The following is a 16,558-nucleotide window of genomic DNA, read 5'->3' on the forward strand; positions in this document are numbered from 1 at the left end:
TGCTCCCTATGAGTTAATAGTTTGTATTGGTAGGTGCGCTATCCCCGAACGCGCACTATTATCATGTAACTATAGTACGGTTGTCACTTCTGATATAACTTATATATTGGTGTTTGTTCGGTCTGAGATTTTAAATTTGATAGTAATTGTAAATGACGATAAATACTATCATGTGTTTATTGTGTGTGTGTGTGTGTGTGTGTGTGTGTGTGTGTGTGTGTGTGTGTGTGTGTGTGTGTGTGTGTGTTTCATGTATTTGTTGTGAGCTCTGCTCTTTATCAGCTTTTGTTCCAAACTGACTATGAATGACAATACAATGTGGGTTTGTGCAGGGGCGGAGTTTAGTGCTGTGAGCTGCCATTGGCCCGTTTAGTGTGTGTGTGTGTGTGTGTGTGTGTGTGTGTGTGTTCAGATCAGTGTGCCTTTCTTCCTTTCCCCTCTTTTCTCGGTTGTATTTCAGTTTTAATAGTTTTAAATAGTTTTAAAGGTTTTGTCTTCAGAAGTTCATCATAGTTTTAATTTAGGTTTTATTTCATAGACGGAACAGAAAAAGAAAAGTACTGACTCAAGTTTCAACAGGGTGGAAACATGTTTTACCAGTGACTCACTGAAGCCCCCCCTCCCACACACACACGCACACACACACACACACACGCACACACACACACAAAACCAAGAAGAACCTCCCGTTTCCTTTTCCTGTGATTTCTGAGAAGATGAACTCTTTCAGTCAGTCAGACGGACGTACTGAAATGGCGCAGCAGGGAGTTCAACTGGACCGGGAACAGTTGACTTGTTCTATCTGTCTGGATCTACTGAAGGATCCAGTGACTGTTCCCTGTGGACACAGCTACTGCAGGAGGTGTATTGAGAGGTTCTGGAACCAGGACGATCAGAGAGGAAGGTTCACGTGTCCACAATGCAGACACAGCTTCATCCCAAGACCTGTTCTGAAGAAAAACACCATGTTGGCTGAGGTGGTGGAGAGCCTGAAGAAGACCGGTGAGACTAAAGTTCTCTTGTGTAAATGCAGTTCACTGTCTGTCTGTCAGATATAATTTATAAACTAATAAAGAGATGGAACGTCTTATTACAAGAATATAAAAGGCTAACAAGGCAGTGTAGCAGCCGGCTATCTTGAGGGGAAACAATATGCTTAGGTTTCCTGCACAATGTTATTGGCATGGCGCCGCCGCCATGCTTGAATTACATCGCGCCATGCTAAGAGCTGAAAAGAAAAGAATATATATATTTTTTAGGGGAGCTAGTGAATCATGGTGTGTGTGTGTGTGATATGAAATGTGAGCTTTAATCATATTCAAGTTATTTTGGAGAGTACTTTCAGTAGTAGAGGCCTGCAGAGGGGTAGATTTTTAAAAATAATGGGACGAATCTAGTTGCATTAATTGACTCCCAACTCATCCAATTGCGTTTGCGATCTGCTTGTCTTAAAACGACGTTAAACTCACCAACATTGCAGCTGTAGTCCAAACTTGAATTATCCTCTTTCAATCTGCCGAGCTTGTTTTTCATAAAAATCTCCCGTAGATGTTACGAGCTACTTTCTGTCAAGAAGAAGAAATGTTGTAGTTTGGAAACGCTCGTTTTATTATGGGGTCGTGCTGCCTCCTGCATTATGTGCAAATGCGAAACAGATGGCATGCAGGGCCGTTCAGTGACTTACGACGAGCGCTTCCAAACTCCAGCACTTAGAAAAAGAATCACTTGCACAGAATTTCTTGACAGAAAGTAGCTCATAACAGTGGATTTTTATGAAAAAGAAGCTCGGCAGATTGAAAGAGGATAATCCAAGCTTGGACTACAGCTGCAATGTTGGTTTAACGTTGTTTAAGGCAAGCAGATCGAAAACGCAAATTGGACGAGTTGGGAGTCAATGGAGGGTATTGCAACTCTAGATTAATCCCATTATAAAAAAAAGCACATCCGTGTGAACCGAGTGGTGCAACTCCCCTCTCACAGCATGGACAAAGGAAGAGAGGGGGGTGGGAGGTGAGAGGGGAAGGGGGGTGGGAGGTGAGAGGGGAAGGGGGGGGGGGGGGGGCAGGTGAAAAGGACTCTGTTGCTCACACAGCATGGCTCAGAGCTTCAAAGGTGAGTCTGTATAGACTAATTTCAAATGAGCTTTGGTGATGGCAAATTCCTTGTCACTAGGCAGCCAAGTCATGCTGGCTCAATTAGGTTACCAAATATGAGGGTACAGGCACATACAAATGAAATACATTTTTATCAAATTCATAAATACATGTCAATCAATCTTTCAACAGGACTCCAAGCTGCACCTCCTGAGCACTTCTACGCTGGACATGGAGATGTGGCCTGTGATGTCTGCACTGGGAGGAGACTGAAAGCTGTGAAGACTTGTCTTCAGTGTCTGGTCTCTTACTGTGACACTCACCTCCAGCCTCACTATCAGTCTCCTGCCTTTAAGAAACACAAGCTGGTCAAAGCCTCTGGTGAGCTTCAGGAGAACATATGCTCTCGTCACAACAGGGTGAGTGAGCTTTTCTGTCGGACCGATCAGCAGTGTATCTGTTCTCTGTGCTCCGTGGAAGAACACAAAGGTCACGATACGACCTCAGCTGCAGCAGAACGGACTGAGAGACAGACAGAGCTCCATACGAGTCAGAAGAACATCCAGCAGAGAATCCAGGAGAGAGAGAAAGACGAGAATGTGCTTCACCAGGAGGTGGAGTCCATCAACCACTGTGCTGACAGAGCAGTGGAGGACAGTGACACCATCTTTACTGAGCTCATCTCTTCCATGGAGAGAAGACGATCTGAGGTGAGGGAGCTGATCAGAGATCAGCAGAAACGTGAAGTGAGTCGTCCTGAAGAACTGAGGATGCGTGTGGAGCAGGAGGTCACTGAACTGAGGAGGAGACATGCTGAGCTGGAGCAGCTCTCACTCACAGAGGATCACATCCGTTTTCTACAGCGTTACACCTCCTCCCTCTCAACGTTCAGTGGATCTACACACCCAGTCAGCAGCAATGTCCGTCCTCTGAGATACTTTGAAGATGTGACTGTGGCTGTGTCCAGGATGAGGAAGAAAGTAGAGGACATTCTTACAGAGGAAGGGGCAAATGTCTCAGAGACAGTGAACAGAGTGGATGTTTTACTGTCAACAGGACAAGAACAGAAGATCATAGCTGACGAACTAGAGGACATTTATACAGAGGAAGGGACAAATGTCTCAGAGACAGTGAACAGAGTTAATGTTTTCCTGTCAACGCCACCAGAACCCAAGACCAGAGCTGACAAACTAGAGGACATTCTTACAGAGGAAGGGGCAAACGTCTCAGAGGCAGTGAGCATAGTGACAAAATTAAAAAAGAAGAAAAAAAAAAAGGTTCGCATGGGCCAGGCACAGGCAGTACTGTCAACAGCACCAGAACCCAAGACCAGAGCTGAGTTCTTACAATATTCACGTCCAATCACACTGGATCCAAACACAGCACATCCATACCTGTATGTGTCGAAAGGGAACAGAAAGGTAACATTTGTGAAGCTGAATCGATTTAGGGACCCACCACCACAGCCACATCCAGATCACCCAGAAAGATTCACTGGAGCTTGGCAGGTTCTGAGTAGAGAGGGTGTGACCGGACGCCGGTACTGGGAGGTAGATTGGAGTGGACACGTTGTTCACATAGGAGTTTCATATAAAGATATCAGCAGAGACGGGATGGCTATTGTAAGTGGATTTGGATGCAATGCTACCTCGTGGGCCATACGGTTTACCAAAGCAGACTCCTCCAAGTATACTTACAGATCAGTAGTCATGAATGGGGGTCATGTAACTGACGTCCCATGCTACGTAGCTACTGAAGGTCAGTTACATGACCTCCATTCAGGCCCCGTGTCCTCCAGAGTAGGAGTGTACCTGGACCACAGTGCAGGTACACTGTCCTTCTACAGCGTGTTTGACGACATCATGATGCTCCTTCACACATTCCACACCACGTTCACACAACACAACCTCCATACTGGATTTTACCTTCATGAAGCTGGAGACACCGCTGAGTTGTGTGAGTAGAATTACTCAACCGCGTCAAATGTTATCAACCTTCTATATTGCTTTTGTTGCGTCTCTCAGCATGTAGTTTCATTATAATGATGTTTTTCTCTCGGCCTGCTTTGTGAGCTCGTAGATCAGCTATTTTAGCTGCTGCATGATGATGTATAATATATATATAGGGCCATAAAGTGGTTAATAATCTATTTTTAACAATATCATTTTATTCTCTTGTATATTCATACACACTCTTGGCACCATTTGTCTTGTGATGTCATCACCATTTTATGGAATTGATATTCCATGTGAAATATCGATTACATTTTTCCAGATTCTTTATTTTAATTCATTTTTAATGTCATAAACCGTAACCAACATGATAATATTAGCAGAATTATAGCCTAATATGAGAATGTAGAGTAGCCTATGGCAACTGCGCCGACCTAAACGGCAAAGCATTGCAGAGGGTTGTGCGGACAGCCGGACGCATCAGTAGATGCGCTCTCCCCCCCATCCAAACCCTGTACGATGAAAGCTGTTTCAATCAAAGCTTGAGGAATCATGAAGGATTCAAGCCATCCCAACCGCAGACTGTTTGAGTTTCTGCTGCATGGAAAAACGGTTTTGAAGTCTCAAAGCTACTGGAAATGGATATATATTTTTTACTTTGGGAAAACATGTACATAATGATGTAACAATAAAGTACAACCTTGAACCTTGAATAAATGTCTATTATTGTTTTATGAGAGAACTTTGTCTTCATATCTGTCACTACTGTGGAGCACAACAGAGAGGCGTTGTATGCTTGTAATATCGACTATTTAAAAAAGTCCCTCATTAATATGCTGTATATTTTTAAATGCAATTCATTAGGTTAAAGTCACAGCACATCATATATTATCGGAATCACTTCTGCTCAGACATATAACCTCATTTTTGTTACATTTAAGATTGAACAAACAATACAGGAACAAACAACCACAGAAAAGATGCACACAAACTAGAACTAATAATATCCTGTAGGCGTGTGTGTGTGTGTGTGTGTGTGTGTGTGTGTGTGTGTGTGTGTGTGTGTGTGTGTGTGTGTGTGTTTATGTATTGGTTGTAAGCTGTGCTGCTGTGCATGTCTTCTACTGATATTTTCTGTCTTTGCTGCTGTTGTGAGCTCTGCTCTATCAGCTTTTATTTAAAACTGACCAAACAGTCCATACAATGTGAGTTTGTGCAGGGGCGGAGTTTAGTGCTGTGAGCTGCCATTGGCCCGTTTAGTGTGTGTGTGTGTGTGTGTGTGTGTGTGTGTGTGTGTGTGTGTTCTCAGATCAGTGTTCCTTTTTTCCTTTTCTCGGTTGTATTTCAGTTTTAATAGACATATTTGGAGAGAGAAAAACAGTGTTTTGTCTTTAGAAGTTCATCAAATTTAAATTTAGGTTTTATTTCATAGACTGAACAGAAAAACAAAAGTACTGACTCAAGTTTCAACAGGGTTTCTTTTTTTACCAGTGGATCATTGAAACCCCCCCCCCCCCCCCCCCTCCACACACACACACACACACACACACACACACACACACACACACACACACACACACACACACACACACACACACACACACACACACACACACACACACACACACACACACACACACACACACACACACACACAACCAAGAAGAACCTCCCATTTCCTTGTCCTGTGATATCTGTGGCTTTGATTGGCCCCCTCCCCCCATCACACACTACTGTTTGGTCAAACCACGTGACTTCCATTGGAAAATGAGGCGGCCATGAAACACGGACAGCACAGAGCATGTTCGTCTTTTATACTCTAAGGTTCGTCTGATGTCTGTACGAAGCCTAAGAAAACGCAAGTTGCGTCTTCTTATGAACGAGTCGCTCGTGACCGACACATCACTAAACGCAACCAAACTAAACTCTTTCAGTCAGTCAGACGGACGTACTGAAATGGCGCAGCAGGGAGTTCTACTGGACCGGGAACAGTTGAGTTGTTCTATCTGTCTGGATCTACTGAAGGATCCAGTGACCGTTCCCTGTGGACACAGCTACTGCAGGAGGTGTATCGAGAGATTCTGGAACCAGGACGATCAGAGAGGAAGGTTCACGTGTCCACAATGCAGACACAGCTTCATCCCAAGACCTGTTCTGAAGAAAAACACCATGTTGGCTGAGGTGGTGGAGAGCCTGAAGAAGACGAAGACCGGTGAGACTAATTCAAGTTTTCTTGTGTAAATACAGTTCACTGTCTGTCAGATATAATTTATAAACCAATAAAGAGATGGAACGCTTCATTACAAGAATATAAAAGGCTAACAAGGCAGTGTAGCAGGCTATCTTGAGGGGAAACAATATGCTGCACGTGTGTGTGCGTGTGCATGCGCGTGTGTGATATGAAATGTGAGCTTTAATCATATTCCATCATAGCTCTGGTCCATAGCCTTCTACTGCTTCAATTCTGCCCTGCAGTAAGGCTATGTGACTATCAGTATTAAATCTCAAATCGAAATCAGACCAGCCTCTCCTCTTTTGTGGAAATCTCACGAACGTTTGACCTACTCACCAATAAAAAGACGGGTTGTGTCAATAGAAAGCCTACTTTCCTTAGTGGACGCACTCTGAGCCCCCCACCACACTATAAACGGTACTTTTTGGCCAGAAAGGGATTGTTTTTCACCGGAGGAAAAATATTCTCTATGAGGCAGTTCTCTGGGCAATATCGGTAGAGGGCGCAGCGGAGTAACAAAGTATTTTTTTCCCGGTGGAAACTAAATCCCCTTTTGGCCAAAAAGTACCGTTTAGTGTGGTGGGGGGCTCAGAGTGCGTCCACTAAGGAAAGTAGGCTTTCTATTGACACAACCTGTCTTTTTATTGGTGAGTAGGTCAAACGTTCGTGAGATTTCCACAAAAGAGGAGAGGCTGGTCTGATTTCGATTTGAGATTTAATACTGATAGTCACACATTCTATCATATTCAAGTGCTTTTGGAAAGAAATGAGACGGACTCCATTCAGTCACTTTCAGTAGTAGAGGCCTGCAGAGGGGTAGCCGCAATTTGCAACTCTAGATTTTTGAGTGGTGCAACCACTCCAAGGAACAGCAATGTCCGTGTTCACCTATGTGTGTCTGTGTTGGTTAATGAGCACCAGTAGGGGCGCTACTGTTGCCTGCTAATTAGAGAGAGAGAGAGAGAGGGGGTGGGGGGGGGGAGAGAGTTGCACCACTCAGTTCACACAGGTGTGATTTTTTAAATAATGGGATGCATCTAGAGTTGCAATACCCTCCATTGACTCCCAACTCATCCAATTTATGTTTGCGATATGCTTGTCTTAAACAACGTTATAAACTCACCAACATTGCAGCTGTAGTCCAAACTTGAATTATCCTCTTTCAATCTGCCGAGCTTGTTTTTCTTAAAAATCCCCTGTAGACATGTTATGAGCTACTTTCTGTCAAGAAGTAGAAATGTTGGAGTTTGGAAGCGCTCGTTTTTATTAAGGGGTTGCGCTGCTGCCTACTGCATTATGTGCAAATGCGAAACAGATGGCATGCAGGGCCATTCAGTGACTTACGACGAGCGCTTCCAAACTCCAGCACTCTTGACAGAAAGTAGCTCATGTCTACAGTGGATTTTTATGAAAAACAAGCTCGGCAGATTGAAAGAGGATAATTCAAGCTTGGACTACAGCTGCAATGTTGGTGAGTTTAAGGCAAGCAGATCGCAAACGCAAATTGGATGAGTTGGGAGTCAATGGAGGGTATTGCAACTAGATTCATCCCATTATAAAAATAATCTAGAGTTGCAAATTGCGGCTAGCAGAGGGGAGCTGTATGTGTCTGTACCCAGGTGATGGTCGTTGATACTCATTATTAATACATCAAGGAAGGCAATTATGTTTCTGCACTGTCAAATAGGTCTACATCTATCCTAAGATTCCATCAAAGAAAGATTTTTTTTTTTACATGTTAAGTTTGTTAACTCGAGCTAGGTTCTAAACAAGAAAGCATGTTTTTATACCTGCAATGCTCTGCCCAGTGCCTCCCCATTGTCTGCCCAGTGCCTCCCCCAGTGTCTGCAGAGTGCCTCCCCAGTGTCTAGGGTGGCCACCTGCAAGACCTCAGAAAGGAGGACACTTTTGCGGGGCTCGCTCCCCCGACCCCCCCCCCCCTCCCAGATCCCCCCCCCCCCCCATATATTAATATTATTAATACTACTATTGCACCTGATTTTCACCACCATCATCTCCAGCATTATGTCCACAGAGAACATATATTTGCTAATTAAATTAACCTTTTTAAATTATAGGGTACCACAAAGGCCATTCATTTTATAATCAATTTATTTTATTTCATGTTTAGATATGTTTTATGTTTAATCTCTTTCTTGTGGGTTTTTTTAATACAGTTTTATGGTCATCGGTGTGGGACATAGAATGATGCCAGTATGCCTATATGTTCACACAGCCTCCCTTTCTTTATGATGTCGAGTTCCTTGCTCCATTGCTCATTAAATGTAGTTTTTCATTTCGGCATATTTGGTTTGTTTATCTCTGCATTAACTATACTAAAGTGATTGTGAGAGCACAACAAACAAACCGACCATCCCACTGGCAGTGTTGCCAGGTTTTGGAAGAGAACCAAGCAACCATGTCTGTGAAAACAAGCCCAAAGTCGCTTATAATTAAGCGGACATGGCAACACTCTGAACGTCTCCACTCGCCTCTCTTTTTAAGACGGTGTGGCCGGCTCGCTGTGGAGGCGGAGCTGAGCAGCGCTGCAGAGATTTTAATACCCAGACGACGTAAATGACACAAGCACTGTATATCACAAAAAAACGGACAATTATGTGTCCGGCCAGAGGTTGAGGTGGGAGGAGGACAGGTGGGTCTAAAACCGGACTGTCCGGCGTGAAACCGGGCGTCTGGCCACCCTACCAGTGTCTGCCAAGTGCCTCCACAGTGCCTCCCCAGTGTCTGCCTAGTGCCCCCCTAGTGTCTCCAATAGCAATACAAGAGCAATAATATAAATTAATCTTAATTAATTAATCTAATTCATTCATCAAACATTTCGACAAAGAAGGTCCTCCCCCGTGCCCAGCACCATGCCAAAGCTTTTTCCTGCAGGTAACGGTATATAACACAGAATGGTGGTAAGGCAGTAACAAAAACAATAGTTACTAGGCAGCCAAGTCATGCTGGCTCAATTAGGTTACCAAATATGAGGGTACAGGCACATGCAAATGAAATACATTTTTATCAAATTCATAAATACATGTCAATCAATCTTTCAACAGGACTCCAAGCTGCACCTCCTGAGCTCTTCCAAGCTGGACCTGGAGATGTGGCCTGTGATGTCTGCACTGGGTGGACAATGAAAGCTGTGAAGACTTGTCTTCAGTGTCTGGTTTCTTACTGTGACACTCATCTCCAGCCTCATTATCAGTCTCCTGCCTTTAAGATACACAAGCTGGTCAAAGCCTCTGGTGAGCTTCAGGAGAACATATGCTCTCGTCACAACAGGGTGAGTGAGCTTTTCTGTCGGACCGATCAGCAGTGTATCTGTTCTCTGTGCTCTGTGGAAGAACACAAAGGTCACGATACGACCTCAGCTGCAGCAGAACGGACTGAGAGACAGAAAGAGCTCCATACGAGTCAGCAGAACATTCAGCAGAGAATCCAGGAGAGAGAGAAAGACGTGAAGGTGCTTCACCAGGAGTTGGAGTCCATCAACCACTGTGCTGACAGAGCAGTGGAGGACAGTGACACCATCTTTACTGAGCTCATCTCTTCCATGGAGAGAAGACGATCTGAGGTGAGGGAGCTGATCAGAGATCAGCAGAAAAGTGAAGTGAGTCGTGCTGAAGAACTGAGGAGGCGTGTGGAGCAGGAGGTCACTGAACTGAGGAGACGACATGCTGAGCTGGAGCAGCTCTCACTCACAGAGGATCACATCAATTTTCTACAGCGTTACACCTCCTCCCTCTCAACGATCAGTGGATCTACACACCCAGTCAGCAGCAATGTCCGTATTCTGAGATACTTTGAAGATGTGACTGTGGCCATGTCTAAGATGAAGGAGAAAATAGAGGACATTCTTACAGAGGAAGGTGCAAATGTCTCAGAGACAGTGAACAGAGTGGATGTGTTACTGTCAACAGGACAAGAACCGAAGAGCATAGCTGGCGAACTTGAGGACATTTATACAGAGGAAAGGACAAATGTCTCAGAGACAGTGAACATAGTGGATGTTTTACCGTCAACAGCACCAGAACCCAAGACCAGAGCTGAGTTCTTACAATATTCACGTCCGCTCACACTGGATCCAAACACCGCAAATCAATGCTTGTCTTTGTCTAAAGGGAACAGAAAAGTAACAGTGATGGACAAACCACAATTACATACTGATCACTCGGAGAGATTTACTGGAGTGTGGCAGGTTCTGAGTAGAGAGGCTCTGAGTGGACGCTGTTACTGGGAGGTAGAGTTGAGTGGATACTGTGGCCGTATAGCCGTCTCACATGAAGACATCAGCAGAACAGTTGATGGTGAATGTGGATTTGGATCCAATGACAAATCGTGGTCTTTAGGATGTACCAAACAAGGTTATAGTTTCATACACGGAGGTATTGGAACTGACATCCCAGTGTGCCATGTGTCCTCCAGAGTAGGAGTGTACCTGGACCACAGTGCAGGTACACTGTCCTTCTACAGCGTGTCTGACGACACCATGACGCTCCTTCACACAGTCCACACCACGTTCACCCAAAACCTCCATGCTGGACTTTGGCTTTATTCATCACCTGGAGACACTGCCGAGTTGTGTGACCTGGAGCAGTTCTCATTCACAGAGGAATTCCAAGTCCGAGAGCGTTGCTGCTCTCTTGAATCTACACCAGTCAGCAACGATGACTGGGTGTATCTCAGCGACCAGAGATATGTTGAAGATGAGACTGTGGCCGAGTCCAATATGAGAGACAAACTAGAGGACAGTCTCACAGAGGAAGGGACAAATGTCTCAGAGACGGTGAGCAGAATGGATGTTTCACTGTCAACACCACCAGAACCCAAGACAAGAGCTGAGTTCTTACAATATGCTCGTCCAATCACACTGGATCCAAACACGGTAAATGAATTCCTGTCTCTGTCGAAAGGGAACAGAAAAGTAACGCATATGAGCGAACCACAATCACACCCTGATCACCCAGAGAGATTCACTGGATGTTGTCAGGTTCTGAGTAGAGAGGGTCTGAGTGGACGCTGGTACTCTGAGGTAAAGTGGAGTGGATTCGTTGTTACAATAGCAGTTTCATATAAAGATATCAGCAGAGACGAGATGGCTATTGTAAGTGGATTTGGATGCAATGATCGGTCGTGGGCTTTATTGTGTGCCGATGAAGAAGAACAAGAGCATGATGTTTTGCTAGATGTCGGAATCATGCACAACTGCTTTAAAACTCTCATCTCAGGCCCTGTGTCCTCCAGAGTAGGAGTGTACCTGGACCACAGTGCAGGTACTCTGTCCTTCTACAATGTGTCTGACGACACCATGACGCTCCTCCACACAGTCCACACCACATTCACCCAAAACCTCCATGTTGGTTTTTATCTTCAAAAGAGACTCCCTCTGAGTTGTGTGGCCTCAAGCGTGTGTTGTGAGCTTGTAGATCAGCTATTTTAGTATGATGAAGTATATTAAAGTAGCCGGACGCGTCAGGACTCAGCAGATGTGCTCTTCCCCATCCAAGCCCTGTACGATGAACGCTGTGTCAATCAAAGCTTGAGGAATCATGCAGGATTCAAGCCGTCCGAACCGACTGTTGCTGCAGCATGGAAAACTGTTTCGCAGTCTCAAAGCCACTGGAAATAGACAAAAAACTTTGCTACTATAGGGAAAACATGCGAAAAGCTTCTTTCTCTGAACAATCAAGATACATGAACGAACTGATAAACTAGAGTGAAACACACACACACCACACACACACACCTGACACCACACACACACACACACACACACCTTTGCCCTCTTCTCGCGCTAGTGTGGTCAAATTGCACCTTCCTAAGATACATTTGTTGTGCATATGATTGTTCACACAAAGTTCACCTAACTTTGGAAAACATGCACAGCATGTACATAATGATGTAATGTAACAAAGTACAACCTTGAATTAATGTCGTATATATATCTTTTTCTTTATGAGAGTACTTTGTCTTCGTAGCTGTCACATTGTGTGCTTGTTATCGGCTATTTAAAAATGTCCCTCTTTAATATTCTTTTTTTTTATTGCAATTTATTGGGTTCAAGTCACAGCACATATCGGAATCACTTCTGCTCAGACAACCAAATTTTTATTAATTTTAGACATTTGAAAAGTTGTGAAATGGGACATTCTGCTGCATGAGTACTTTTACTTTTGTACAGTTTCCTGTACAAAAGGCCTGTTTTGATACCAATAAAAGTACTAGTCTAAAATTAACTTGGAATTCCGGACTTTTACTAATTACCAGTATTTCTACATTGCAGTATTGATACGTTAAAACGTGTGAATACCTTCTGCAACACTGATTATCATTCCATGACCAATATGTTGGACGTTTCTGGCTCAGCTAAAATGCCGTGGGTTTTCTGCTCGATGATGTAGCGATCATCTTATTTGTGAAAACATTTCAGTGACGGTGTGAGATGATCTGCAAGGAAAACGAGCTCTGTTGTCTCTGGGTTGTTTTAACTAAGGTAAAGTTTATTTTATTATCCACCACTTGTACCAAAAAGTTTAATTAGGCTACAGAAAATCTTAGACAGCCACTGCTGGCGCAATACAATGTTTATTCTTCCTTGTATTGCATTGTGTGCAACGTTGATGTTAATTCTTTGTGATTGCATATTGCTGACATTAGTGCACATTTAGTTAATAATACAAACACAAGTAGTCTCATTATAATAAAGGGATTTAATTAATAGGCTATCGTGTGTGTCTTCTCCAAGTTCTCCCAGACAGACAGTACGCACACACCACAGAGTCAGAGTGCATGCGTTCGTGCATGCGCCTGCCTGGATGCGATGTGCATGCACACACGGTGCGCGCGGACACCATGAAGGGTTAACAGCAGCCTGGCTGCCACCATGACCTCAGATATCAGAGTTGACATGAGGACAGAGTCGGTCAGCGTGCTGTTGAGCAAACACAAGACGCACTGAATGAGGGCGTTTCATCGTCTCTCTTTGGAGAAGCCCCTCTAATTACACAAGTTGACGCACAATGTAGCCTACATGTATTTTACCACAGACCCCCAGGAGAGGACTTTTCAAAATTATTCCAAATTGTTCTCATTTTTTTTGTAAAAAAAACAAATTGGTTAAACTGATTTTGATGATCTAATCAATATTTCTGGGAACCCCCCTCAAGGACCCCTGAGGGTCCCTGGTCCCCACTTTGAGGACCACTTGTGATTTTAATGCCAGAGGTTAAACCAGTGTCCAGGTGTGCCTTGAGATTGTGCAACAACAACCACACAATTATGAAAGCATCTGTCTCTTCTTGCAGAAGGTGTTCTGTGGACATGGGTGTTGAAAGCAGTGTTGTTTTTGGCGGCAAGTTTTAGTCATAGTCTCTTGAATAGTTTTAGTCGCATTTTAGTCACCCGGAATGTTTTAGTGTTAGTCTAGTTTTAGTCGACAATGTCATAAGATTTTAGTCGACTAAATCTACAGTTTATTTAGTCGACTGAAATGTATTCTGGCGGGCCTCGATGCCGTCGTAAATGACTGTTTTTACACTTGCTGACAATAGCCGATCTACAAGCTCACAACGTGCGACGCGTTGTGAGCTTGTAGATCGGCTATTTTCAGCATGCAAAAAAGTGTAAAATGACTTATACTGGATCTCTTGTCCACTAGTCCCCTTCCTAACATTTTTGTCTAGTTTTTAATTGACAAAATCGTCAGTATATTTAGTTTTAGTCATCATAGCTTAGTTTCCATTTAGTTTTGTCAGTGGAAAAAGATAGTCGACGAACATTTTTCGTCTTAGTTTTAGAATTTTAGTCGACAAAATCAACACTGATGGGTATTTAAAGCGTGGGTATTCTGAGGACAGTGGACATGAGTACACCATGTTCTTTGACTATAGAAGTGTATTTGTCAAAACTCGACTATTGTAACTCCCTCCTTACTGGCCTACCAGCATGTGCACTTAAGCCTCTCCAGCTGATCCAAAATGCCGCAGCTCGCTTGGTCTTCAACCAGCCAACATTCTCACATGTCTCCCCCCTGCTCCGCTCCCTCCACTGGCTCCCGGTCGCTGCCCGCACAGAATACAAAACTCTGATGCTGGCATTCAAGGCAACCAAAGGTATGGCTCCCCCATATCTTGCAAGTATGATTGAACCCTACAAACCCTCCCGCGCACTCAGATCAGCCAACGCAGGGAAGCTGGAAGTACCCTCACTAAAAACGCCGGGACAACGCTCCACACGTCCCAAACTCATCTCCCTTCTGGCTCCAAAACTGTGGAATGCACTTCCCATTGCAGTCAGAACTGCAGCATCACTCCCAATCTTCCGCCGTAGTCTGAAAACCCACCTTTTTAGACTCCATCATGGCCCATAGCACTTACCCTACCCCCTTAGATAGCATTTCTGTAGACTTAGATAGCATCTGATACAGACTTATAGCATGTTATGTAGACGGCACTATAATTGCATTGTATATAGTCATAGCACGCCATAGTACATATGTATAGCATAGTAGTATTTATAGTCTCATAATATAGATATTCCACTGTTACTTTCTTAGCTTACGCATGTTTTATGATAAATGCTTTTGTGATGTATTCCCATGCTTTTGTTCTTGATTATTGTAAATCGCTCTGGATTAAGAGCGTCTGCTAAATGCCTAAATTGTAAATAGTAAATTTGTATGTCTCTAAATGTTTTGATGAATTGAACATGGTGGACCCTCTTGTAAACAAGTGTAATGCTTAATTGGGTTGTCCACTCACAGTTAACAGTCTTTGTATTGAGTTTGTGCTTGAAATGTACTGTAATTCTGCAAACTGTTAATACATATTTAAATCAATCAATCAATCAAGAACCTGACGTTCGCCCTGCTGGTGGAGCCGGTGCTGAGTCGGGCCAGGGCTTTACACCAGTCTGTTCTCAAACTTTTTAGTCTCGAGGAAATCTACATTAGTCCATGGACCCCCCCCCCCCCATTTGAAAAGATATGCCCAGGACCCCCATAAGAGAAGACGTTTTTACGGCTGTAGCAGCAACCATTTTAATTTCAAGGACACCCAGTTTGACATGCATTAGGCTACATGGACCATATTTATATCTCTGGGACCCCAATAATTTATATTGTAAAATCACTGTTTTGACTGGAGACTGTTGTAGGCTATTAACGTGTCTATGTTCCATTATACTATGACGTGTACTGTATGTCTCCCCCTGTGACTGCAGGCCAGAGATGATGATGACAAGCCCACAGTGCCATCTAGTGGAGGAGTTTGAATATAACCCTTTTCTACGTCTTGTAAGTATGGATCATAGACTGTATGGATATGTCTATACCAGTTATGGTTAACTTGGTTAAGTGTGTTTTAAATATACCAAACACACCAGTAAAGATCCTGTGTTGATTTGAAAATGGGCAAAATGGTGCCCCCCCCCCCCCCCAAAAAAAAAGAAAATCCCATTTTTGAAAATAGTTTTAAACAGTTGGCCTACCTGAGGCGTTAAGATATAAGACAAACACACTTAGAATGGGAAATAGAAGTGCAAAGTCTTTTTTAAATATAATATAACTTTGTAATGTTTGTCTGCAACACTCTTGAAGACAATGTATTGCTTTGTGGCTTTGAGCTGACGGGTCCTTTTTTATATCAATCAAGTCACCTTAATTCAAGTGGCTGATGCCAAAATTAGTTTTTTGCAGCCAAATATAGATAATTCTGGGCCTTCCTTGACATGAAATGAACCACTGATATAGAAACATGAGGTTTTTCAGAAAACTGTCATGATTTAGAAGAGGTTTTTTTATTTCGACCTAAATGGGTGAACAAAGAAATGCCTCTCACACCACTTTGAACTTGTCTCTGCTGTATTAGGGAGGAAGGCGTTCAGGCTGAGGTTCACTTTGAACTTGTCTCTGCTGTATTAGGGAGGAAGGCGTTCAGGCTGAGGTTCACTTTGAACTTGTCTCTGCTGTATTAGGGAGGAAGGCGTTCAGGCTGAGGTTCACTCGGGGCAGACCAGACGGACCCCAGTGGAGGTGTTGAGGGTCCTCCGTGAGGAGAAGAGTGGTGGAAAAAGTACTCAATTGTTTTACTTAAGTAAAAGTACCAATACTGCAATTTATAACTGTACTTCGTTACAAGTAAAAGTACGGAATTGAAAATGTACTTGAGTAAAAGTACAAAAATATCTATCAAAATGTACTGAAAGTTAAAGTATTCATATTGCAGAATGTCACTTTTCACAAATTCAAAATGTGTACAAAATCTATTGAAAAT

At 43.4% G+C, this 16,558-nt stretch overlaps 2 protein-coding genes across 2 annotated transcripts in view; both read left to right on the forward strand.

Moving 5' to 3' along the window:
- The window catches only part of LOC310869948 (hydroxyacylglutathione hydrolase, mitochondrial-like), a 477,037-nt gene that overhangs the window by 12,585 nt on the left and 447,894 nt on the right, over nt 1-16,558 (forward strand). The window lies entirely within an intron of this gene.
- On the forward strand, nt 753-15,557 carry LOC310869570 (uncharacterized protein; the record flags this gene model as incomplete). Its single annotated transcript, XM_083780382.1, has 7 exons — nt 753-1,002; nt 2,286-3,328; nt 3,504-3,514; nt 3,892-4,049; nt 5,829-6,257; nt 9,344-11,643; nt 15,507-15,557. The coding sequence occupies 7 exons, from the start codon at nt 753-755 to the stop codon at nt 15,555-15,557; spliced, it is 4,242 nt and encodes a 1,413-aa protein (XP_083636508.1).

Source organism: Protomyctophum parallelum (assembly GCF_964188405.1).
Source record: "Protomyctophum parallelum genome assembly, chromosome: 13".
In the NCBI taxonomy this organism is placed as follows: domain Eukaryota; kingdom Metazoa; phylum Chordata; class Actinopteri; order Myctophiformes; family Myctophidae; genus Protomyctophum; species Protomyctophum parallelum.